General features: G+C 40.9%; 1 protein-coding gene across 1 annotated transcript; it reads left to right on the top strand.

Moving 5' to 3' along the window:
• Positions 1–13,365: 13,365 nt before the first annotated feature.
• On the top strand, positions 13,366–24,529 carry GJA3 (gap junction protein alpha 3). Its single transcript, XM_074943450.1, has 2 exons — positions 13,366–13,428; positions 22,971–24,529. The coding sequence occupies exon 2, from the start codon at positions 22,988–22,990 to the stop codon at positions 24,515–24,517; it is 1,530 nt and encodes a 509-aa protein (XP_074799551.1). The 5' UTR covers positions 13,366–13,428; positions 22,971–22,987; the 3' UTR covers positions 24,518–24,529.
• The last annotated feature ends 2,097 nt before the right edge of the window (positions 24,530–26,626 follow it).

Raw genomic sequence — 26,626 nt, 5'->3', positions numbered from 1 at the left:
CACCAACTCCTGTAACAAACCCCTAACTTATGTCTGAACTACTGAAGTCCTCAACTCGAGGTTTAAAGACTTCAAGGTACAGGGAATCCTCTAGCAAGTGACCCAGGCCCCATGCTGCAGAGGAAGGCGAAAAACCCCCATGGCCTCTGCCAATCTGCCCTGGAGGAAAATTCCTTCCCGACCCCAAATATGGCGATCAGCTAAACCCTGAGCATGTGGGCAAGACTCACCAGCCAGACACCCAGGAAAGAATTCTCTGTAGTAACTCAGATCCCACCCCATCTAACATCCCATCACAGACCATTGGGCATATCTACCGCTAATAGTCGAAGATCAATTAATTGCCAAAATTAGGCTATCCCATCATATTATCTCCTCCATAAACTTATCAAGCTTAGAAGGAAATCAGGTTGGTTTGACATGATCTACCTTTGGTAAAGCCATGTTGTATTTTGTCCCAATTACCATTGACCTCAATGTCTTTAACTACTTTCTCCTTCAAAATTTTTTCCAAGACCTTACATACTACAGATGTCAAACTAACAGGCCTATAGTTACCGGGATCACTTTTTTTACCTTTCTTAAAAATAGGAACTATGTTAGCAATTCTCCAGTCATACGGTACAACCTCTGAGTTTACAGATTGATTAAAAATTCTTGCTAATGGGCTTGCAATTTCATGTGCCAGTTCCTTTAATATTCTTGGATGAAGATTATCCAGGCCTCCCGATTTAGTCCCATTAAGACGTTCGAGTTTGGCTTCTACCTTGGATGTGGTAATATCTACCTCCATATCCTCATTCCCATTTGTCGTCCTATCATTATCCCTAAGCTCCTCATTAAAGACTGAAGCAAAGTATTTGTTTAGATATTGGGCCATGCCTAGATTATCCTTAATCTCCACTCCATCCTCAGTGTTAAGTGGTCCCACTGCTTCTTTCTTTGTTTTCTTGTTATTTATATGGCTATAGAACCTCTTACTATTGGTTTTAATTCCCTTTGCAAGGTCCAACTCTACATGGCTTTTGGCCTTTCTCACTTTATCCCGACATGTTCTGACCTCAGTAAAGGTAGCTTTCCTTGCTAATCCCTCCCATTTTCCACTCCTTATAGGCTTTCTGCTTTTTCTTAATCACCTCTCTGAGATGCTTGTTCATCCAGCTTGGTCTACAACTCCTGCCTATGCATTTTTTCTCCTTTCTTGGGATGCAGGCTTCTCATAGTTTCTGCAACTTTGACTTGAAGTAATCCCAGGCCTCTTCCGCCTTTAGATCCACAAGTTTTTCAGTCCAATCCACTTCCCTAACTAATTTCCTTAATTTTTTAAAGTTAGCCTTTTTGAAATCAAAAACCCTAGTCACAGATCTATTTTTGTTTATCCTTCCATTTAGTTTGAACTGAATTAGCTCATGATTGCTCTAACCAAGGTTGTCCCCTACAACCATTTCTTCTATGAGGTCCTCACTGCTAACCAAAACCAAATCTAAAATGGCATCCCCTCTTGTTGGTTCAGCAACTACTTGGTGAAGGAATCCATCAGCTATCATATCCAGGAAAATCTGGGCCCTATTATTATTACTAGCACGTGTCCTCTAGTCTGTATCTGGGAAGTTAAAGTCTCCGATGATCACACAATTCCCATTACTATTTACTTCTTTAAAAACATTAAAGAGGTCTCTATCCATATCCACATTGGATCCCGGCGGTCTATAGCACACCCCAAGCACTATCCCAGGGGAGGCTCTAATAACTTTCTTCCCCAATGTGATTTTTGCCCAGACAGACTCTGTCTTATCCATTCAATCACTTCTTATTTCTTTACAGTCTACCTCATCACTGATATACAATGCTACTCCACCACCTTTGCCTTTATTTCTGTCTTTCCTAAACAGCACATACCCTTCAATACCCATACTCCAGTCATGACTACTATTCCACCATGTTTCTGTTATCCCTATAATATCTGGTTTCACTTCCTGCAATAGTAGCTCTAGTTCCTCCATTTTGTTACCTAGGCTCCTTGCATTAGTGTATAAACATCTTAATTTTTGCTGTTTGACTTCGCTCACATTCTTTACCTGATTGGGCACAGATATTCTACCGCCAATATTACCTATTAGATTGGTATGTACACTGCCCTTCTGCCTTATGTCCATTCTCCTACACATGACTGTATCCTTTCTTACTTCATTTTCTTCCCTCTCAAAGAGAAAATCTGGCGTGGAGGTTACCTGGACATCTGACAACCATCTCCCCTAAATTCCTAGTGTAAAGCTCTCTTGATCAGTTGTGCCATCCTCCATCCTAGAAATCTATTTCCCTCCTTACTCAGGTGAAGTCATTCCCAAGAGAACAGTCCTCTGTCTATGAATGCTTCCCAGTGGCCATACATCCCAAAGGCCTCCTTATAGCACCACTGCCTGAGACATCTGTTGATAGTCATAATCTTGTCACACCTTTGTTGCCCTTCTCTAGGAACAGGCAGAATCCCACTGAAGATCACCTGAGCCTTGATTTCCTTAAGTCCTCCCCAGCGTGGCATAGTCTCCCTTGATATGTTCCAGTGAGAATCTAGCCGTATCATTTGTTCCAACATGAAGGATAATCAATGGATTCTTTCCCACTCCCGTTAGGATCCTCTTCAGCCTCAGGTCCACATCCCGTATCTTAGCACCCGGCAGACAGCACACCCTTCTGTTCTCTGGATCAGCTCTTGTTACAGGCCTGTCTATTCTTCTCAGTCCCCAATCACGTAGACCTGCCTTTTCCTGGCAATGGTGCGATTCTCCAGTCTATCCCCTGTTCCATCTGGCTGCAAGTCCTCTCGATTCCTATTGTCCCTTGCAATCCTCTGCAACCTATCCCATATCCTCCTGGGGCTCATATTTGGTGTTATCTACATTGACTCTTGCCCTCTTCCTATAGGACTATCTGCTCTTCTCTTCTTCCTTGCCCTCTCACCTTCAGTGACCACCTGCTGTGCCCCGTCTTCATTTTACAACTCCACAAACCTGTTCCTGAACTCTATTTCTCCTTCACTGGCCAGTCTTTTCCTCTGCCTGGTTCTCTTAGTCACATGCTTCCACTGTCCACTTTCCTTAGCATGGGAATGAGTGAGAACTGGTAATGTATCTTGGTTTGGATTGCAAATGGTCTATGCTGACAAATACAGAATCCCTACCACTTCACTGGCAACAGCACCATCCTCATGTATACACAAGAGGTTAGTGGGGGAGTGGGAGGAACTGGAAGTTACCCAGCTGGATACGGTTGTTGCTGGGTGGAAACTGACAGGGTGCTGTTTAAGTGTAATGAGCCCAAGTGCATTCACTTGCAGAATGACATCCCTAAGCGGACATCTCCAGGGGAAAAAGACAATTCATTTTAGGCTGAAACACGCCCTTTCGTTCCCAAATACCAGATGAGAAGATTTAAGTGTAACCCTTCTGCCCATCAGAGTTGGCAGCACAAGGGCCGGGTTCAGTATCTAGGAGTTCCGTTTCAATGACACAATGCAAAACCAGCTCAAGCCCCGACCCAGTGACCTGGGACAATTACATACCACCCCCGGGTGCCTCTAAGAGGCAATACTTCCCCTCTCACAAGCACAGAGTCTGAGTGTAGCAAAAGCCTTTTAATAGAGGAGGGAAACAATGCAGCATTATGTTGGGGAAACACCACAAACAGGATTCATAACACACACCATGAGCAAAAAACCCACCCCCAAGTAAGTTTGGCAGTGTCCCTTTCCGCTCAGGGTCTTAAGTCCAGCAACCCAAAAGTCATCCCACCCACAGTTTCTGTCCTTGGTTGGTGCAGCTCCAGAGTTCAGAAGTTCATCTGCAGTGTCTACCTTCCAGCCTGGGTGGAAGGTTGGGGGGGAGGTATGGGGGCACCTTACCTGGTCTGCTGCTCAGGTTGATGGCCAATTGCCACGCCTCTCCATGGGGTTCTGCTGCAGTCTTCACCGCCAGCCGCACCTCTCCACCAGCCATGCCTCTCCACTAGTCGCTCATCAATATGTCTTCAGCCTCCCCCCCACCATAACACAGCTCTCAGTGATTTCAGCTGTTAGTAGGGGAGCCTCAGTGCTGGTGCATCTGGATAGTCCTCTTGCATCAGAACCCACTAGCCCAAAGTAGGTCTAATGCTTAGACCCAGGTATCAGTGATTTCAGCTCTGCAGCATATGACAAGACTCCTAAGGGAGTCAAAATTAGCTCTGTTATTACACAGCGGAAAGAGGCGGCATCAAAATGGTGTTTGGGGCCCACACTACCAGGTGCAAATACCTGTCCCCAGCCTCCCTCAATTCACTGGGCTTTGGAATCCATGTCCCTTGCCTAGAGAGTGCTGCTTAGTTGAGGGCGAGTCCCTCAGTCATAAAATGCCAAGTACAGTTCTACTGTCCTTGATTCACTTAACCAGGATAACAACACTTTATTACTCCTGCCCCAATAACAAAGGAACTGGCGATCCCACAGTAGCCAAAGTGACCATTTGGGCAAGCAGTCCCATTGTGCTAGGCAGGGTGGGTGTGCCCATGCAAACAAGATCAGCCCCTGAAGTCCCTTTCCATAGCTCACCACCAGATGTCCGGGGACAGCTCATTCTGACTGTTTACACCAGAAAGGCAAGACTACAGGTATTGACACCAGGAGGGGAATGGGACGCTATTTTTCCCTGTACTTTGGAGGCTCTGGGTGCTCAGGAAATTTATAATAGGGACAAGGAATGTTTGGCTAATAAAGTAGTTAAATGGTCCTTGGTAAAATGGTTATTAACCTGTAGCCCAATATGACAGGAAAATGGCTCCTTCAGGGATCCCATGGAGTAAAAGTTATAAAAGTGTGGATTTTGGAACTAACTGTTATTAATTTGGTTGGAGCATATGTGGTTCAAACCAATGTAAAGAAGTGATCAGTGATTAATACAACCCACACCCTGAAAAGGGTTATTGTGGACCTCATCTTAGCAAACATCTCGGCAAGAACCCTTCTGTGAAAAGTTTGTCCAGTCATTATATGAGGGCTGGAACAATTGGATTAATTTTCAGGATGTCCCCTGACCGCACAAGGACCAAGTAAAAAGAAACACATTTGGCATAGGGGTAGGGGTTATTAATAGTACAAATGAGGAAGTGGTTGGGAATAAAATGAAAGCAGGGTGGCAACACCTAAAGGATTTAGCATTGCCTCTGAGGGTATCCTCAGATCAGCTAAGCTCCATACAGAATGGGATGGCACATGTTTTAAAGAAATGGGAGCAATCCCAAGAAAAGGACCACCTCCACCTCTTGCAAGCTGTTGGTGCCCTCCAGAGTAATGTTTCCTTGGCTCTGGCATGCAGATGTGGATTACCGATGTGGTAAAGGACATGATTCGAGATGGTATAAGCGGGATACTCCCATTGGAAATTAGGAGCATTATTTGGAAAAATTCCACTCAGACTGAGAAGGATTTACAATTCTGGTGGAAAATGGTAAATTTTACCTATGATGAAAGATCTGGAGAAATCACTGTATTTGTTTTATTAATGTCAGAAGCTGAAATAAGGTGGGTTTCTCCCATTGCACTCTTGGGCCTTAATGTTAATCAGACAGTGATGGAGCTCCTGGACCACAGGGTATGGGTAACAAAAGAGGCCCAGGGGTGACAGACAGTAGAATTGGGAGCCTGCTTAGAAGAACATGGGATTGGATATGAATGCACCACAAATACCTTGCAGCCAGAGGCTGTGTATTTAGAAATATCAGAGGGAAAATGTAATTATGCTATTAATCCATTTGTAAATGAATCTGTTATTGTGTATGTGAGTGATAATTGTGTATGTCTTAGAAGTTGGTGCCCGGTACCCATAATTAATTATGTGCATCATGTACCGCATAATCCCCATGAAAATAGATTTTTTTTGCCACATTGTAGTTATTGGAGGATGTGATTTTAATTTCAAGTGCCTGAGTTAAAATATAGCAAACTAAAAGTGAAATACAAATTGTATTCAAATGTAATACCTGTACCCACTGGAATGAATTTAATTGTTTTGCAGATATTGCTTCAGCATCCCCTTTGGAGGAATTATTTATATACTGCAAAATAGGAGGCACGTAAGATTATGGTCACTGTCCATCACACAACCAGTAAGATGAAACAAGTAATTGAGAGGGTTAGCAAGGATCTGGAATACAAATGGTCAGAGACATTGTTGGGATGGTCCCTCATGGCAAAAGGGATTTTTAATCTGTTTTTACATCCAATTGTGGTGATTCTGGTGTTTCAGATAGTGGTATTTGTTTTGTTCCTGGTGCTTATATGCTGAATTCGACTGAAGATTGATCGGTTGCAAAGCCCACACTTTTGCAAACCATGGGTACTCCCCGAGGGAACCTACATGAGAGCTAGTCTATAACAAGGCAGAATCAGGGGTGAAAACTGAGAGTGCCAGCAAGAAGACCATTGCTCAGTCTCGGTTGAAAGCCTTGAGCCCATGCTGGGCCTCACTAGTAATCCACTGAACTTATTGTGTATGTATGTGTAGAGATGTTAATATTAAAGGTATCCGATCTGCAAGGAGGGGAGTGTAGCCCCTGAATTTGACATTCCTGCATGTACACCACAATTTGATAGTACTGCAGTCAGCCATTTTGTATGTTCAGCCACTGCCAGCTGAAACCCAAATATCACATAGCTAGGGATAGTTTTAGAACCCTGAGAGGTAAGGCCGTGCAGCTGCATGTTTGCAGCTCTGCAATCAGAATGGGAGATTGGGACAGGGAGTTAAGGTTCCATGAAAACAGAAGGAATGTTTGGAAAGCCAACGTTGGTTTTAGGTGCCTCTAATATGCAAGTTGTATTGTTGTTATGACTAGAAATGCTTTGTTGCTAAGGAGAATAATGAATTGTTATTTACTGTTGCAAGGGAAATTGTTAGCCTATTATGAGTTATGTGCTTTATCCAGAGAAAATATATTAAAAGTTTAGTTAGAAAGTGTTCTTTGGAGCAGTCCAAAGAAACTTTTCTTTGGGCAAGGATTTGACACCTACGTTTCCCAGAAGCTAGATGGAAGGCAGGGCCCTCCCAGAAACCTGGCTGTTGATTCCTTGAAAGCATCTTAACACCTACTGCTACAGCGTGTGTGTGTGTGTGTGTGTGTGTGTGCGCGCGCACGCGCGCTCAAGACCTAATAAAAAGCAGTTTTAGATAAAAACACTCTTGTTTGTATTAATCATTTATCAGCCGGAGAAGCTGTGCCCCATTGATTTATTCCTGACACTGCCTGGAGAGAAACACTTAAGTTACCACTGCTTTGGGTTCTGAAAACCCTGGGTAACAGTGGGAAAGGGGCATTTAGGTAGATAGAGGGTTTCATCACTTTAGCGGTTTCTGTTAGGTAGCTAGAGCTAAAGCCTCAATTCTGCAATTAATAACACTTGGGTGGACTCGAGAACCAGCACAGAGAACCATTAAAATTGATCTGACTCTATGCCAGTGCAAAAGCCTGCCTGCACATTGAAAATTATAGTATCAGGGATTGAACTAGTCACCATTCTGTGTGAAACTGCCTGGTACCACTAAACTGGGTGACTGGGTAACAAAACAGCAGTTAAGTCCACAGCAGACTGCAAAGAGTTAAAAAAGGATCTCTCTCAACTGGGTGACGGGGCAACAAAATGGCAAATGAAATTTAACATTGCTAAATGCAAAGTGATGCACATTGGAAAACATAATCCCAACTATACTTACAAAATTATGGGATCTAAATTAGCTATTACCACTCAGGAAAGAGATCTTGGAGTCATCGTGGATAGTTCTCTGAAAAAAATCCACTCAATGTACAGCAGCAGTCAAAAAAGCTAACAGACAGTTAAGAACCATTAGGAAAGGGATAGAAAATAAGACAGAACATATAATGGTACTATATAAATCCACAGCACACCCACAGCTTGAATTCTGCGTGCAGTTCTGGTCACCCCATCTCAACAAAGATATATTAGAATTGGAAAAGGTACAGAGAAGGGCAAGAAAAATGATTAAGGGTATGGAACAGCTTCTATATGAGGAGAGATTAAAAATGGTGGGATTTTCAGATTGGAAAAAAGACGACTAGGGGATATGACAGAGTTAATAAAATCATTAATTGTGTGGAGAAAGTGAATAAGGAAGTCTTATTTACTCCTTCACATAAGAACCAGGGGTCACCCAATGAAATTAATAGGCGGCAGGTTTAAAACAAACAAAAAGAAGCACTTCTTTATACAACGCACAGTCAATCTGTGGAACTTGTTGCCAGGGGATGTTGTGAAGGCCAAAACTATAACAGGGTTCAAAAAAGAATTAGATAAGTTCATGGAGGATAGGTCCATCAATGGTTATTAGCCAAGATGGTCCGGGATGCAACCCCATGCTCTGGGTGTCCTTAGCATCTCATTGACAGAAGCTGGGAGTGGACGACGGGGGATGGATCACTTGATGATTGCCTGTTCTGTTCATTCCCTCTGTATGAAGCACCTGGCATTGGCCACTGTTGGAAGACAGAATACTGGGCTAGATGGACCATTGGTCTGCCCCAGTATGTCTGTTACATTCTTATGTTCTAATGCCAATACTATGAACTATTTGAAAACGAAAAACAGGAAGGGGTCCTGCTAAGAGAAAAAGATACCCTACCTCAGGAAACCAACAACCGTCTTTGTGTAAAGGAATTTAGATTTTAGAATAAAATGCATATCTCATGGAAGAGAACGAGATTCTCTTCATCAAGATTTATTCAGACAATGGAAACAATACAAAAACAAAAAGTGAAAGTCATTTAATAGGAAACGGGGATTTGACATCACAAATGCATATATTAGGAGAACAATTTAAATATCATCCAGAGTAAAAACAAAAACAAAACAAACACAAATAAACAAAAAAAACCCCAAAAAAACGTAGAGACAGACAGGCAATTTTGTGAGAAAGAAATGGAATGACAACGTGACTATGATGCTTATAAAAGAAGCCATATAAAAGATGCTTAAATCAAGCCAGACAACAGTTCTAAACCAACTAAATTAAGCACCAGATCCAAAGCTCATTGACACAGAATCATAGAAATTTTGGGCTGGAAGGGACCTCAAGATGTCACCTAGTCCAGCCCCCTCAGTTGAGGCAGGACCAAGTAAACCTAAACTATCCCTCACAGGTGTTTGTCCAACCTGATCTTAAAAATCTCTAGTGATGGGGATTCCCCAGCCTCCCTTCATAGCCTATTCCAGAGCTTAACTACCTTTATAATTAGAAAGCTTTTCCTAAACCTAAATTTAAATCTGTTTGCTGCAGATTAAGCTCATTACTTCCTGTCCAGCCTTCAGTGGACATGGAGAACAACTGATCACAGTCCTCTTTATAACAACTCTTAACATATCTGAAGACTGATCAGGTCCCCATTCACTCTGCTTTTCTCAAGAGTAAACATGCTCATTTTTTAAAATCTTTCTTCAAAGGTCATGTTTTCGAAACCTTTTGTCATTTTTGTTGCTCTCCTCTGGACTCTCTCCAATTTGTCCTAAAGAGTGGCGCCCAGAATTGGACACATTACTACATCTGAGAACTCACCAGTGCCAAGTAGAGTGGGACAGTTACCTCCTGTGTCTAACAGATGACACTCCTGTTAATAAACCCCAGAAAGATATTAGCCTTGTTCACAACTGTTTCACATTGTTGACTCACATTCAATCTGTGATCCACTATAACCCCCTTTTCAGCAGTAATATCACCTACTTAGTTATTACCCATTTTGTAGTTGTGCATTTGATTTTTCCTTCTTAAGTGTTGTACTTTGCACTTGCCTGTGACCAGTCCTATTCAACATGTTCATAAATGACCCGGAAAAAGGGGTAAACAGTGAGGTGGCAAAATTTGCAGATGATACAAAAATACTAAAGATAGTTAAAACCCAGACAGACTGTGAAGAGCTACAAAAGGATCTCTCAAAACTGGGTGACTGGGCAACAAAATGGCAGATGAAGTTTAATGTTGATAAATGCAAAGTAATGCACATTGGAAAGCATAATCCCAACTATACATATAAAATGATGGGGTCTAAATTAGTGGTTACCACTCAAGAAAGAGATCTTGGAGTCATTGTGGATAGTTCTCTGAAAACATCCACTCAATGTGCAGCGGCAGTCAAAAAAGCGAACAGAATGCTGGGAATAATTAAGAAAGGGATCGGTAATAGGACAGAAAATATCATGTTGCTCTATATAAATCCATGTTATGCCCACATCTTGAATACTGCATGCAGCTATGGTTGCCCCATCTCCAACTGGAAAAGATACAGAAAAGAGCAACAAAAATGATTAGGGGTATGGAACAGCTTCCTTATGAGGAGAGATTAATAAGGCTGGGACTTTTCAGCTTGGAAAAGAGATGGCTAAGGGGAGATATGATAGAGGTCTATAAACTCATGACTGGTGTAGAGAAAGTAGATAAGGAAGTGTTGTTTACTACTTCTCATAACACAAGAACTAATTAAATTAATAGGCAGCAGGTTTAAAACAAATAAAAGGAAGTATTTCTTCACACAATGCACAGTCAACCTGTGGAACTTCTTGCCAGAGGATGTTGTGAAGGCCAAGATCATAACCAGGTTCAAAAAAGAACTAGATAAATTCATGGAAGATAGGTCCATCAATGACTATTAGCCAAGATGGGCAGGAATGGTGTCTCTAGCCTCTGTTTGCCAGAAGCTGGGAATGAGCAACAGGGGATGGATCACTTGATGATTACCTGTCTGTTCATTCCCTCTGGGGCACCTGGCACTGGCCACTGTTGGAAGACAGGATACTGGGCTAGATGGACCATTGGTCTGACCCAGTAGGGCCATTCTTATGTTCTTATGCCTTTATTGAATTTCACCTTGTTGAATTCAGACCAATTCTCCAGTTTGTCAAGATTGTTTGCAATTCTGATCCTGTCCATTGGGAATCCCTTGACTCCAGTGGATTTTAGATTAGTCCCTAAAGAAGACTGGCAAGGCTTATGTATGTGGCTCTGATGTAAAGAATAGTTCAATAAAGATGAAGGGGAAGATTTTCAAAGGCATAAATGGGAGTTAGGCATCCACCTCCCAATTTCCCCTAAATATTTTTCAGCAGACTTAGACTATGATTCTGCAAACTCACCATTCTCTTCTTAGTTGTCTTTGATAGAAAAGCAATTGCCTCAGGCTAAGGAAACAGAAAAGTCAAAGAGGCCACGGACTCAGAAAGGTCTACTTAGACCTTGAGAAATAGGAACAGACAGAATAATTCCAATGTTTTTTTCCTCCAAGGAATATGAGACAAAACAACCAGTAAAGTTCTGAAGTCCAGAGTTTACATTTATCATAGAATCATAGAATATCAGGGTTGGAAGGGACCTCAGGAGGTCATCTAGTCCAACCCCCTGCTCAAAGCAGGATCAATCCCCAATTAAATCATCCCAGCCAGGGCTCTGTCAAGCCTGACCTTAAAAACTTCTAAGGAAGGAGATTCTACCACCTCCCTAGGTAACGCATTCCAGTGTTTCACCACCCTCCTAGTGAAAAAGTTTTTCCTAATATCCAACCTAAACCTCCCCCACTGCAACTTGAGACCATTACTCCTTGTCCTGTCATCTTCTACCACTGAGAATAGTCTAGAACCATCCTCTTTGGAACCACCTCTCAGGTAGTTGAAAGCAGCTATCAAATCCCCCCTCATTCTTCTCTTCTGCAGACTAAACAATCCCAGTTCCCTCAGCCTCTCCTCATAAGTCATGTGTTCCAGACCCCTAATCATTTTTGTTGCCCTTCGCTGGACTCTCTCCAATTTATCCATTTATTTCCATGGCTAAAAACCAAAAAGAACCTAGGAACACAAAACAGTGAAAACATCATCAGTGTTTCAGCCAAGCAAACAGAAAAAGAAATGGGTGCAAGAAAAGATCTCTTGATCTGAAAAGATCACCTACAGATGTGAAGTTAATTCAGTTTCCCTATTGAGTCTTTGGCCTCTCTGTTAGCAATTCCTGGCAGTGCATACTTATTATGAAGATGTTTTCTGTTCTGTGGATAAAGGTCTTCTAGGAACTGAACTGGAACCACCCATTCATTTCAAGTTGGCCGCCAAACAGCCATTGATCGGGTGGTAGATATTTTGATTGTTGGTCAAATTGAAACCTGTGACATACAGGTGAAAGGCTCTGATGCATCCACTTACTTATGTATAGGTTATGAAAACGTACAAATAATTATCCAGTTAAACTAAGCTTACTCTGGTGTTATGGAGAGTTTTTTAAAACTCTTTTAAGATAATACCCCGATCTGAGTACTGAAGGCTGATCAGGTGTCCGCATATACTCTTGGAGGTCACTGGGTGGCGCTATTCCTTGCAAAGTATAAATTTTACTATTGAATAGATGTTGGTGAGCGTGAATTTTTAAAAGCACGTTCTTCCCGAAATATTATGATTACTAGAGTACCTCCATATTCCCTCCATGATATGAAGTTATCGAAATAACCATGTAGTTCTTTATTTGCGAGGGATCAGTGAGAGCAAATATAAGCACTCCATTGCATCAGCCCTTGGAAGGCGTGTTGAGGCAACTGGGCACTGAGTACACATGCTACAAAGGAAAGCTAAGAAACAAAACATGAGGCCCCTGCCATTGCCACTTACTTGGAAATGAGGAGGCAGTGGCTATTGGAATGTGCGGACCTGGGCTTTAAACTCAGCTGACTGACTCAGTGGAACTGTGCCTGAGACAAAAGCATGTCCCCAAAACAGCTGTAGGGACTCTCCAAGAGGAGGAAGCCAGCGAGCTGGTTTGGGCCGGGCACCGTCCCGTTGGGAATGGCCCTGATCTTTGAAGGACGATCATTCCCCCGGCGTTATGACCGCTGAAAAAGCGTCAGACCCAGCAACTCGGGAGCCACTCGCCTGCTGTTCGCAGCCCCAGGGCAGAGCTTTGGAAGGAGCAGGGGCGTGGCGTTTGCCCAGCTGGTTGCTCACTTGATGGGTTCAGCCTCGCACGGTCACACAACGTGACAGCGGAGATGGCTGAAGAGGAGCCCCTGGATTCGGTGGGATTCAAACCTTAAGTTTCATCAAACTTTTCCACGTCCCGCTGCGGGAGGGGATGGTTTTACCGCCTTTCTGCCTTTTATTTATTGCCCTCTGGCGAGTGGCCTGAACTTCCATGTGCCGGGAAGGAGCTTTGTGAGCGACCGAGCTGGGCGGGCTGGGGCCAGAGCTGTTTGCTAAGCCGGCAAGGCTGCGGCATTGGGCTTGGGGAAGAGGTGGAGGGCGGGACGGCTGCCAGCTCAGCCTATAGGCGAGTCTCTCTGCGATCCAACTCACTCACACTGTGGCATGGGCAGTCGCGCATTGCACGCGGTAGTTAACTACTTGTGGCATCCCCGCAGGTATGAGTTGGGGGGTGTGTGCCCACCCCTTGAGCAGCGCCTGGGGCTGGCGGGTTGGGCTGGGCTGGGCAGCATGTTTGCGATAACCATTTGTTTAACCTTTTGTAGCATTTCCGTCAACTATAGACGTGTTAGAAAGTAACGGTTCTGTGCCCGGGGCCTTGCAGCGTTCTAGGTAACTAACTTTCTAGAGCTTTTTAGTACCCAGGAGAGAATGTAACTCCGTAGCATCCCCCCTCCCCTCCCCCTTTGATGTTATACTTTTTTTTAAAAAAAAAATAATCTGTTGAAAGTTTTTCCTTTCGGGATTTTTTTTTTTTTTTTGAAATGAGCCACTCAAGGCTCTCTGGATCCTTCTGCACAGTTTAAGTTTTTACTGCTTGACAGCAATGCTACTGCCGCAAAGCGTAAGTGACATTGTCCTGCCTGCGTCTGGGTAGTAATAACAACATGCTTACTAGGTTTATTCACGGTTTTGGTTTCTGCATATTCAGCCTAGGGGGGAAAAAACACAAGACGATTTTCTTTGACCATAATCACACGTTGATTTCAGGATTTTTACTATGTTTTTTTGTTTGTTTGTTTTGCTGAGCGTGATGTGTTTATTTAAAAGTGTTGATACAAATATGCTGCCTGTTGATTATATTTTGTAACATTTCAATGTAAGGTTATGTGTATGTGCTATAGTAGCAGAACTACGTATTTACATTATATAGATACGCTATATGTGGGTGCATATGTATATAGCAACAGAGGTATAGCTCCATCTGTTTGATTGTTCCTCACTGAAGATGTGATTAGGCCGAGATTTACTCTTGAATATAAACAAACTCTAAAAAATGTATCCATCCTATAAGGTCTCTGAATGAATGCGAAGGTCAATTGAGAGAGCTCGCAGAGAGAGATGCCAGTGCAACTGTGCACCAGAATGGTGTTGCAATTATCTTTATTGCGTTACAACACAGTGCCAGGCATGGTCTGCCAATCATATTATGAAGTGGCGAGGACAAGTAAATATGAAAAGACGTAAAAAGAGAAAGGAAGGGAAACTATGCTGTTTTAAAAATGTCTCTCTGTTTAGAATAAACATTAGTTGACCTGGCACTAATGGCCCTGGCTCAGCAGTTTGCTTCCTGCTGAGATAAGCACCTGACAAGGGTGGTACCCAGAGACCTATAATGCAAGGGGATTCATAAAAAAGCACGTTGATATAATGAAATGGTAAATTAAGCATTCTTTGGACAATGTTAGAACAACGTTACATACATAATATACTAAGTCAGAGGTCAACAACCTTTCAGAAGTGGTGTGCGGAGTCTTCATTTAGTCACTCTAATTTAAGCTTTCGTGTGCCAGTAATATGTTTTAATGTTTTTAGAAGGTCTCTTTCTATAAGTCTTTAATATATAACTAAACTATTGTTGTATGTAAAGTAAATAAGGTTTTTAAAATGTTTAAGAAGTTTCATTTAAAATTAAATTAAAATGCAGAGCCCCCCGGACTGGTGGCCAGGACCTGGGCAGCGTGAGTGCCACTGAAAATCAGCTCGCGAGCCGCCTTTTGCATATGTGCCATAGGTTGCCTACCCCTGTACTAAGTCATGTTTAGCATTATGTATACCACATCATTGGTATTATCTCGTGAATGATATTATCTGTTTGTCTTTTATTCCCCCCCTTCATTTTATTTACCAGAGCTTTTGCCAAAGTAGTTAGAAGACTATATTTATTTTGTTAAATAAGTTTAGCACCAAGTTACATTTTAGTTCCTTTTTAATCTTGTAGTGGTGGAAAATTCTTCAGCCAACTGGGTATTTCTTTTAGCTTCTTAAAAGGCACAACAATATGCGATAAACAAAATGTATCTCAACTGCCTTCTTCTTCCAATTATATCATAATATTACCTTGAAGGGTATAAATGTGTTGGGTTTTTTTCCTATGCTGAAATATATTTATTAGGTGGGTGGGGGGACCCTATAGTGTGGGCATCCATAATAATAGCAAAAGATTGAAAGGTACTTTAATACATACCAACCCATTTGCTTGCACTGACAACAATCTTTGGTCTAACCATTACGAAAAAGCTGCAACGGATGAACATTCAATTGTTCAAAATATAAACTACTCGAGACATTAATAATCTTTCGACTCCCCAGAAAGATTAGTGGTTCAATTAGGCAATGCTTGCTAATGCAAGATTTAAATAGTAGGAGTTTTTCTTTAGGCAGAACCCTTTCTCCCTGAAGAAATCATAAGATTGAAATGTTACCTGAAATCTTGACAGCATGTGCGGCCTTATAATAAAATGTAATCAAGAGGAGCAAGCATTGAACTGAATGTTCAGAAAAGGTAAAATAGCAGACAATATAAAATAATAGGCATATGAAAATATTTTCTTCTGGTAAAAATATGCCTAAAAGGGTTTGGAACATGGTCACTCAAAAAAAACTAGGTCTTTAGCTTCTCTCCGAAATTGTATCAATCGCAGTCACTGTTAACTGCTTTGAAACCCTCTTCCCACAAACCTTTCACTTTCCTCCCAGGGTCTCTGCAAGCCATTAATGAGAAGGGGGGTTTATGCTTTTAACTCAGAACTCGAATGGGGCTGTACATCCTTCGTAAATTTCTGGATTATGCAGTTTTCAGATCTAGGAGACTGGTACTATATGGGCATCTGACAGATGCGTCTCATTCATGCTTCAGCCATTCTAAAAGTAGATTTAATTTAATTTAAGCTCCAAAGTGTTTCTGCAGTGGCCTGCTCACTGCCCAGTTTTACATCCTTAAAATATAATAATTTGCCAGTAAAACTCTCTTCATTTACAAATAGCAATCTAAAATGGCAATAAAACATTTTCTGGGTTTTTTCCCTGCGGATGGTGAACAGCACAGATTTTTTCTGCAATTAAACAGAAGGGTGTAGCAGATGTGGATTAAGGGCTCCCTTCCTGAGGTCCTTCTGCCTTTTTTTTAAACTCAGGGAAAACTCTCACTGAAGTCAGTGGGAGTTTTGCCTAATTAAGGACGTCAGGAGGAGTAGGCTCAGAACTAGTAAAACATCTAGGGTAATAGTAAGGTCAGGTGAGTGATTTGTTACCACTCTTAGATTTTTTTTTTTTTTTTTTTACAAGCTTTTACAAATTTAATAGATCCAAATGTTGTAGTATTCCTTCGGTATGCAACTGATGTACTGTTCTCATAAAAGATTTAATATTAAAACCTTAACGTTTTAAATGAGTTTGCAAGGTGCATTTAAAAGAAATATTGTGTTTACAACCCCTCCCCAAGAAAGGAAGAGAGTTTGGTTCAAAAACATTTGTTCTTTGTGTACAATTTATAGCCATTTCTTTCCAGCTAAACTGAAAAGTGTATTGACTTTTTTTTTTTTTTGCAGTTTAACTTGAAGACATCTGATCATAAATATAATAAAGATGACAGGAAAATTCTTAATATTGTAACACACTGGAAACCTTGTGTAATGTCATATCTGTGAACCACTTATACTAAACTTAAAATGCTATATTCAACCAATGGTTAAAACTACAATGGATAGTGACTGAGGTGTCTGGTAATTTAACTAAAAATGAGATGTTAACAATTTCATTTTTCAAAGTTCTTTTCTCATTTACATGCCATTTTCTCTCAAACACATGTATAGAGAGATCAATGTAACAATATAAAACAAATAGGAGATAAAGATAACAAAAAAAAAGATATAACTAGGAATAATAGAATGAAAGGAATTTAGATTTTATTTCAGGAAAATTCCTGACCGTGACATCTATTAGGTTTCAAAATAATTTTCCACAGGATGTTGTAGAAGCCTCATCTTTGTCAAATCTCATTTTAAATATATCAAAAATATTACACATACACACATTCTCTCTTTTTAGGGACAATCCTGCACTGTCAGGGAATAATGGCCTTATGGTTGTTTAATAGTTTCTAATTTTGAAGACCCTTATAATCAGTTTTAAAGATGTTTTCATTGAAAGTGATGAGGAATTTTGCTTAATAATGGATGTAACAATAGAACCCTTGACTAATATATTTAATTAACAAAATGGTTCTGGTGATATAACGTGGGGATAAAATTTTGAGATTCTACAATTTATATATACATCATTTTATTTATAATTGTGTGTATGTGATGTGCTGTCATGACATCTTCAAAAAGTATGGCTAGAAGTGGTAACTGTCAATGAGTTATCTTTCTCTCCTAAATAATAAATGTGATAAAAGATCAGTCAGCATAATTATAAGGCCCTACTTGAATCACAGGATGATCTTCAAACAATTGCAGCTGAGTTGCGCACAAGTCATGGAAAAATCTCAGAAAAATAATAATGGATCTTTATTAATAGCAGTAATTTGGAAAAGCCAGAGAAGACCAAAGAAAAATTTGCTGGAACAATACAAGCCCTCAAGTATTATGTTATGCCTACTAATTTTATTGAGAACCAGATATATTGCTGCAACAATATTACATTCATTAAAAAAATGACTGGTACAATATAAAATTCAGAAGACTAAAAGTCTTAAAACAACTGCTGTAGAAATCGAGTCCAGTAACTTTAGCCTTTTACATTTTACAGGCACTGAATGTTAGTGCAGTACTAATTGCATACTCCAAATGTACACAAAATCATGGACCTTGCGAAATAAGCTAATTAAAATCAAAATTGCAGTGAAAGCCTAACTTTGCGGAATCCGCAATCTCACAAATGAAATACGGCCTTATATATATACACAAATTTTTCTCTCTCTCTCTCACTTTACACACCCACCCAGCTACCCATACAAACATACACTTGATCTCATACCATTTTGTAATACCGAAACTTGTTTCTTGGACAGCTATGATGCTTGGACAGTGTAAGGATGGAATTTTTTCTGAATATTTTTAAACTGTTATGGACAAGTTCTTATCTCTTTATTCATGCAATTGCTTCCATTAGACTAAATATATATTACCATCCCATTGATTTTTAAACCAAATTCCTCATTGATTTTTAAGCAGAACTCCATTTTTTCAATGGCATGATATGGCCCAAAGGAATTACTGTTGAGAACTTTGCAGTTATTGTTTCACCATTATTTTACTAGCACGTTATCTTACTTTGTTCAGATCATGTTGAGATAACTGATGGCAAAGCTGAGTGTCTCCACCACCATTGCTATCACTGACAGAGCTACACAGACAAAGCTAGGACACTGATGGGAGATTTAGGGTCTGATTTGCAGGGCTGATGAGTGACCCCAAGTCCATTGTAGATGCCAATGCGCAGCACCTTTGGAAATGAGGCTGCTAACACATTTTTATTTCTGTAATGTATACATTATGGAGGCACTGGTTACAGCTGGATAGTTAAGACTGAATTGAGTTTTACACTTAAAGCAGGTATTCAACTGCTTTGCTATGTTTAAAGATTATTCTGTATCCTCCCCACACTTACAACACTTTGTCTTTGAGTACTGAATACATTTTCTGATAACATACAAGGAAATCCATTAATTAGTTTATGAGTTAGAATTAATTTTTAAAGGTGTCCTTTAAGAAATTTAGCATTCTGTCAGACCACTTTTTTGTCCCCAATAATCTCAATCCGGGCATTGTCTGTCTTTAAAGAATTGTTTAATAACACTGATACATTAAGAAATTATAGAAAATAAATTGTTTAGGATTACTGGTAATTTCCCCCTGTACTCTGTGTAGATGAAAGTTTCTTTTTCACCAGAGACTGAATAATATTATTCTCCTTCAGAGAAACTCACCAAAAAAAAAAAAAAAAAAAAAAAAAAAAAAGGCTACTTTCAAAATGGCCACCATCTCCTATTGTTCTGGACAGGATTGAGACCACAGGTGACCCTTAGCAAAGATGGCCATCATGCCCATTCACCAGGTCCTTGCAGTTCTCTTTTCTGCTTCCTGACAGCACAGGGGCCATCAACTTTCATTAGGATAGCTTGGTGTCACTTTTATTGGGATCAATGGGAGGCAGTGGCCATCTTTACAAAAGATGGCCTGTGCACTCAGACTTATTGAGAACAATGGGTGATGGAAACCATTTTGAAACAGGGTAATTCTGAGTGAATTTCTGTAAAGGAGACGATTTAATGAGCCAGCCCCTGCTGATGGAGAAACATAAGGATAAAATGACCCTTCATCCTAAATACTGATCTTCCAAAACTACCTATTTCACTGGGTTTACTCAACAGAGAGAGCAGGGAAGGGAAATCTTGTGTGCGTGCACAGAGGAATGTGAAATACAGGAGGAAGGAGGTAACTTGATTTAAGGTTGATAGTACATATTTTCAAATCATTAGAAATATCAAACTCTAATTTTACTGTTCATGTATAACCATTTTAATAATTAAAAAACCTCTTCAACAAAATACATGAAAATGGAGCTATTATTGAGAGTACATTAATTTAGGACAAAAATTTACAAGGTTAATTATCTCCCCAAAAAATTATAAACCAAGGAAATTCAAAGCTAAGATTAAATTTAGAAGAAATGTAAACATGTTAAAGTACAGAAATGTACTGTTAAGATACTCAAATACCCTTAGTTCTGCCTTGAAAATTAAAAAAAAAAAATCTGTGTCTTTAAAAAAAAATCAGTTTAGTTTAATCACAGTGCATAGTGTCACTATTACTAATAATGCTGTATTAGAAAAGGAGCTTGATAAGCTAAAAGGGTTAGTGTTTTAATAAGAACAATAGCTAATTTTTCTAGAAGACCTAATTTTTCAGTGATGAAAGGAAGAAAAAATTGTTAACAGTCTAAGGTTTTCTTAAACTATAAAATAAAAACTGCACATTAGTAACAATGTGTATGAAAGAATAATATCCTGAAAAACCAAGCACTTAATTTATAATAAAATAGATAGCATCATAATTGGAATTGCATATCTAAAATTGAACATACTGTATTTTAACTGAATATCTGAAAGATATAGTAGAATATATAATATAGTACAATTCAAAAACATGGTTTTGGGGGGAGGAAAGGGGATGAGATATTTTCATTTTTGAAAAAAACAATGGTCTTAATATAATCAGAAATAGAATGTAATTTAACTAACAAGTATTCACTTGAACTACTGCATTCCTTACAGAAAATCAAGTGGTGTGTTTTACGTATGGTTACAATGCATTCAATAAAATCAATTCCTGCAATAAAACATGATGTTAATGTCTAGATAATTGCATACAGAAGCTGTTAGATATGTTACAGTTTGTCTTGAAGACTGTTAGACATATTTTGAAAAAACAGGACGTTGCAAAATATTGGACACTACAGCTACAAATCCCTGTAAACAAAATACAGGCAGTCCTCAGACTTACAACACAATTGGTTCTTTACAATTGCGTCGTAAGTCGGAATGTCAGAACTCGGAACCACAATCTACTCCATCGCAGGACCGAGTGTTGTAAACACGAAAATTATAGTCGCAAGTCGAATAGGGTATCAATGTAGAAGCGTCGTAAGTGCCATTCATTGTAACCTGAACGTCATAAAGTCAGTAAATAGAATACTATTTGACTGTAGTAAACACTTTGCTAGTTGAGAAGTGAACAGCACACACATAGTATGTATGTAGTTTCTTCTTTGTGCTAAGGAGTGAAGATTTAAGAGTATTTTCTTTGTAGATGATCTGATTCCACCACATTAAAACTTTAATTTAGCCATTTTAATATCAGCATCTTAAGAATTTAAAAACCAAACCAAAGGCTAGATACCCAAGCTAATCTGATAATATACTGAGGGTCTTATGTGTACAAATTATTTACTGGGATTCCAGCTAGTGGGTAGGGGGAAGAGAGAAGCACATGTATGACACAGGTATTTCTGTAGTTAGCCTTATTGACTGCCCTTTACACTTTTTCAGAGGGGTGTTGACATGTAAAACACAAAACATGGTCTGAAGTATCATAGTTTACTAGGCTAGTGAGCTGCACTACCTTCATGCAGAAGCAAAACAAAAATAATGGCTTCTATTTTCAAACGTGACTAATGATTATGGATGCTTCCATTTTTGGTGCCCAACTTGAGACAAGGGGTCTGATTTTGAAAAAGGTGTTCAGTACCTGCCCTCTGAAAATCAGGTCCCTTTAAAGTGGACACCCAAAAACAGAGACTCTCAAAATCACTAGACACTTTTGAAAGTTTAAACTAAAAGCTTTTCTCACTAAGAATAAAGCCTTGAGGAATTTCTCTGCTAAATAATAACTTTATATAGCAAAAGCCTGCATTTCAACATGATGTTATTTGGCAAAATAACCTTATTGAAGCACCAATTCCCAATGGGAACCAATTGACAGGATACTGGGGAAAGTATCATTCATTTATGCTATTCATCTCATGGTTTCTAATATTGCATTCCACATATTTGAAGTTTCTTTTATCAAGTGTTCCTTTCAGATCAAAAACAAACAAACTGAACTTATTACTTGATTTTCAAGAGAACATGCTTATTTTCAATGTATACATTCACATTCATAATTACAGAATTAGGCTGTAAGCTCTCTGGGGCAGAGACAATCCTTCCATTCTGTGTTTATACAGCACCTAGCACAATGAGATCCTGGACTATGACCAGGACTATATTACATTATTAATCTAATAATGTCAGCCAAACTTTGTATAACTTGGCAGCTTTATCTCACTAACAAACAACAACAACAAGATTTTCTAAAAATAGGCAAGAACAGATTAGATGCCTGGCCAGCATATCTGAGATGGGGGAAGTAAAAAAACAAGCAAGCTAGTACTTTGATATTTAAATTCTTCTATTAGAGATTACAGGTCTGAATAGCTGCCGCCTACCACACTGCGGTTGACACTTACACAGTACAAATTAGGTGTAAGACACTAGCAAATCAGAATTCTCTATTCACTGCACAGGCGCTGGCTTCCTCTAGGCCCTGGGAGTACTCACGCCCCTGTTCCACCCTAGGCCCCGTCCCCACTCAACTCCCTACCCCAGACCCTCAGCCCTGCCCTACCTCTTCCCACCCCACCTCTTTCCGCCCAGTTCCTCCCCCTCCCCGAAGTGCGCCCCCCTGCTCCTCTCTCCCTCTTCCCCCTCCCCCACCCAGTGCCTCCTGCATGTCACGGAATAGCTGATCTGCAGTAGGCAGGAGGTGCTGGGAGAGAGGTGGAGGAGTTGATCAGCAGGGCTGCTGGTGGACAGGAGTCTCTGTGGGGGAGCTGGCTGCCAGTGGGTGCTAAGCACCCACTAATTTTTTTCCGTGGGTGCTTGAACCCTGCACAGAGTCAGCACCTATGATTCACTGACACTGGTCACATTTTACACAGGTCTGTGCAATTCTAAACACACACACACACACGCCACATTCTGTAATAGAAAATATACACCCTAATATATATCTATATATATATAGATATATATATATAGATATTTTAATGCATGTCATATGACATGAAACATAATAGTCACATATTTATTTGGGGATTTGTATAATTATCTACTTCTCTATTTTCTTTTAACACTGCTATAATGTTCTTATTGTAGGTTAGAGATCTGAAACAATGGGTGACTGGAGCTTTCTGGGGAGACTATTAGAGAATGCACAAGAGCACTCCACGGTTATTGGCAAAGTTTGGCTGACGGTACTATTTATCTTCAGGATCCTGGTGCTGGGGGCTGCTGCTGAGGAGGTCTGGGGAGATGAACAATCGGACTTTATATGCAACACACAGCAACCTGGTTGCGAAAATGTCTGCTATGACAAAGCCTTCCCCATTTCCCACATCCGCTTCTGGGTGCTTCAGATCATCTTTGTCTCTACGCCAACCCTTATCTACCTGGGCCATGTGCTGCACATTGTGCGCATGGAGGAGAAGAAGAAAGAGGAAGAGCTAAAAAAGAAGGGAAGCAGCAGGGACAGCAACCACCAGGGGGGAGCAGCAGCAGCAGCAGGTGGCCGAGGGAGTAGCAACAACAGCAGCACCAATAAGGAGCCATTCCCAAAGAAGGAGAAGCCACCAATCCGTGATGAGCGGGGTAAAATCCGCATCAGTGGTGCCTTGCTCCGCACCTATGTCTTCAACATCATTTTCAAAACTCTGTTTGAGATAGGCTTCATTGTGGGCCAATATTTCCTCTATGGCTTTGAGCTGAAGCCACTCTACCGTTGCAGCCGCTGGCCTTGCCCAAACATTGTGGACTGCTTCATTTCACGGCCCACTGAGAAGACCATTTTCATCATCTTCATGCTGGTGGTGGCATGTGTCTCGCTGCTGCTCAACATGCTTGAGATGTACCACCTTGGATGGAAGAAGCTCAAGCAAGGCGTGACTAACCAATACCGCCCTGATCCACTCCCCACTGCCATTGCACCAGCTACCATTGCAAGGGACTCCAAACCTATTACTTTGCCACTGCCATCTCCAGCAGCATTCCCTACTGTCTCGCCTGCTCTGCCGGATTCCCATACCATCACTCCGCTGCTCTCTTCACAGACTGTGCCGCCTTACTATGCTGAAGCCACTGCTAGGGCACAACCAGCCGCCACAACTTTCCTGGCCGACTACCCCGGGGCTCCTCCATTCTCTGAGGAGCAACACAGTACTGCCACTCCCACTCCCACCTCTATCCCAATCCCAACTCCAACCTCCATCCCAACACCTATGCAAGCCATCACCCCCTACTTCAATGGCAGCAGCCAGGTCTTAGCTGTCGAGCAGAACTGGGCCAATCTGGCAGTCGAGCAGCAGAGGAAGCCACCAGCCTCCAGCTCAGCTGCCTCCTCTGCCCCCAGCAGCATCGGACAACAATCTCCAAAGCAAGAGGCGGCCAGTGAGCAGCCGCTGCCGTCGCCACCTCTTTTGCCACCTGTAGCAGCAGTCAATAGCAGCAGCAGCACCAGCCTGAGCAGAGGAAGCAGCAGCAAGTGGGATGTAGAAGGTGAAGAGGAGGCCACAAAGGAAGGGCCAGTGTCAGCTGCCTGCACTACAGTAGAAATGCATGAGCCGCCACTGCTCATAGACACACGGCGCTTAAGCAGGGCTAGTAAGTCAAGCAGCAGTAGAGCCAGGTCAGATGACTTAGCTGTGTAGCGTGGTCCCCAGCGCTGGGAGAAGCAGATGATGAAAGCAAAGTGTGATGAGGAGCTGCATTGGGGATGAGGCCATGCCCCAGCACAGGGGGTGAGGGAGGCTGGGGTACAAACTTTGAAGCTTGCTGTTCTTGCACTCTGTGAGTTGTAGTGGGGATAAATATCTACATTTTCTAGTAGGTCAGGGGTGGCCAAAGTGCAGCCCGTGGACCAAGGGACCAATCCCCCTGTCATTGACATCAATGACAGACATCCCAATGGCAGCCATATGGAGGGCTTGCACAGATGACAGGTGGTGGCAGCTAGCCATGTGCCTTCATATAGAAGCTCTTCCAAGAACAGTGTTAATACTCTTAGCCCTCACCTTTACTTCCACTCGTCGTATATAAGCACTTCATGAGTAGAGGCCTTGACTTCTTTCCTTCCTCTGAAACCCCATGCAGACCTGTGTAACCATCTCCTTGAAAATGAGGATGGCATATTGCCTGCTGGCACCTGTCATCTCTGTGGACCAACCTGCTATATTAAACATCAGGGTGACAACAGTCTCTTCCATTTAATGCAAAGTAGGGCAGCCTTTGCACTCATGGCAAATTTCCAAAGTGACCCTCTTGGCTGGGCAAAGTTTGGGTAACCCCTGTAGTAGCTTTTATCATTCTGAGCTTCATCTTTGTATTATTATAATAATTTTTTTACTCTTGACCCATAAGGAAAATGTCCAGTTTGACCGTCTGTCCAGTGTTTGCCAACTGTGACCACACAATGTTTTTAAACCTGTGTATTCCTTTGAATATGTTTGGTTATATTGTGAGATGACTTCTGAAATTGCCTAGAGGAGGACAGGAAACTAAACCACACACCTCATAAAGTATTACACAGAATAATTGTAATCCAGAAAAAAAGGATTATGGTTTCAGTACACTGTGACCCCTTATGTTGCTCGTGAACAAAACAATAGGTTAAAGTAGAGTTCTGCATTTTAGACTATTAAATACATGCTTTTATCAGCTTAAGGTAGTTGGAAAAATACTTAATAGAAGTAAAACTAGAGTGCATACCTTTAAAGTATTTGATTTTAGAATAAATTTTAATCTGTAGTTTTAAATTTCTTGACAGTGTACTTATACATTTTAGTTTGATCTTTGATCTCATAGTAAAAATTAAGGGGAAACAAACGTAAAGTTCAAAGCAGTATTGTTTCCTGCTGTGTGCTGTAAGTGATTAGCCCTGTCCTATGACAATCTGTAATGTCTTACAAACCAATAAACAGCATACATAGAATATACTGTACTGCAAAAAAGGTGACTAAAATATCATGGCAACATTTTAAGGGCCTCGGGGCCTATTCTGATTGCACAGAAGTCAATGGCAGAATTCATATTGACTTCCATAGGAGCAGGACTGGGCCCCCTCATCTTGCAGTCCTTATTCAATCAAAAACTTCATCGGAAGTCAAATGAAGTTTTGGGTGCAACAAGGAATGTAGGATTGGACCCATTTCCCTTAAAACGATGAAGAAAAATTATGGGTATTTTTCTAAGGAGTCAGCTTTCCTTAAAAGAGACTCAGTCCTTCATTCCCATTGTAACAAATACTCTCACATAATTCAGTCAGAAGTTTGAACTTCTGAAAAAGTTGGAGAGAGATTTGGGTATAAAAAGAAGGCAGAATCAGACCCAACTTTTGTTCTTGTGGTTGAAAAGATCATTTCAATTAGTTGAAGTCCAGCACTATTCCTCTGGCTGCCATAAAGCTGAACTTCTATTTAGCTGTGACATTCTGAGTACCTGTCCCAGACCTGAAGAAGAGCTCTGTGTAAGCTCAAAAGCTTGTCTTTTTCACCAACAGAAGTTGGTCCAATAAAAGATATTGCCTCACCCTCCTTGTATCGCTAATATTCTGGGACCAACATGCTACAACAACATCGCAAACATAAAGCTGAACTGCCACAATTAAAATAGTATAGCTAAGTTCACTTAAATAATCTTTACATGTTCAAAGTGTGTTGGCCTGGCCATATAGTGCTTACTTAGGCAAAGTTGAGATCAGTTCCCTATGTAGCTAAAGGCTACAAGTGCAACTGATAATATATGTTTTCCTGAACGTGTTT

This window comes from Natator depressus, chromosome 1 (genome assembly GCF_965152275.1).
Source record: "Natator depressus isolate rNatDep1 chromosome 1, rNatDep2.hap1, whole genome shotgun sequence".
NCBI classification, from domain to species: Eukaryota; Metazoa; Chordata; order Testudines; family Cheloniidae; genus Natator; species Natator depressus.
The sequence above is the reverse complement of the archived record's forward strand: the minus strand, read 5'-3'. Positions and strand labels throughout refer to the sequence as shown.

Coding starts and splice junctions, on each gene's coding strand:
- GJA3 (XM_074943450.1), top strand. CDS start 22,988: ATGGGTGACTGGAGCTTTCTGGGGAGACTATTAGAGAATGCACAAGAG.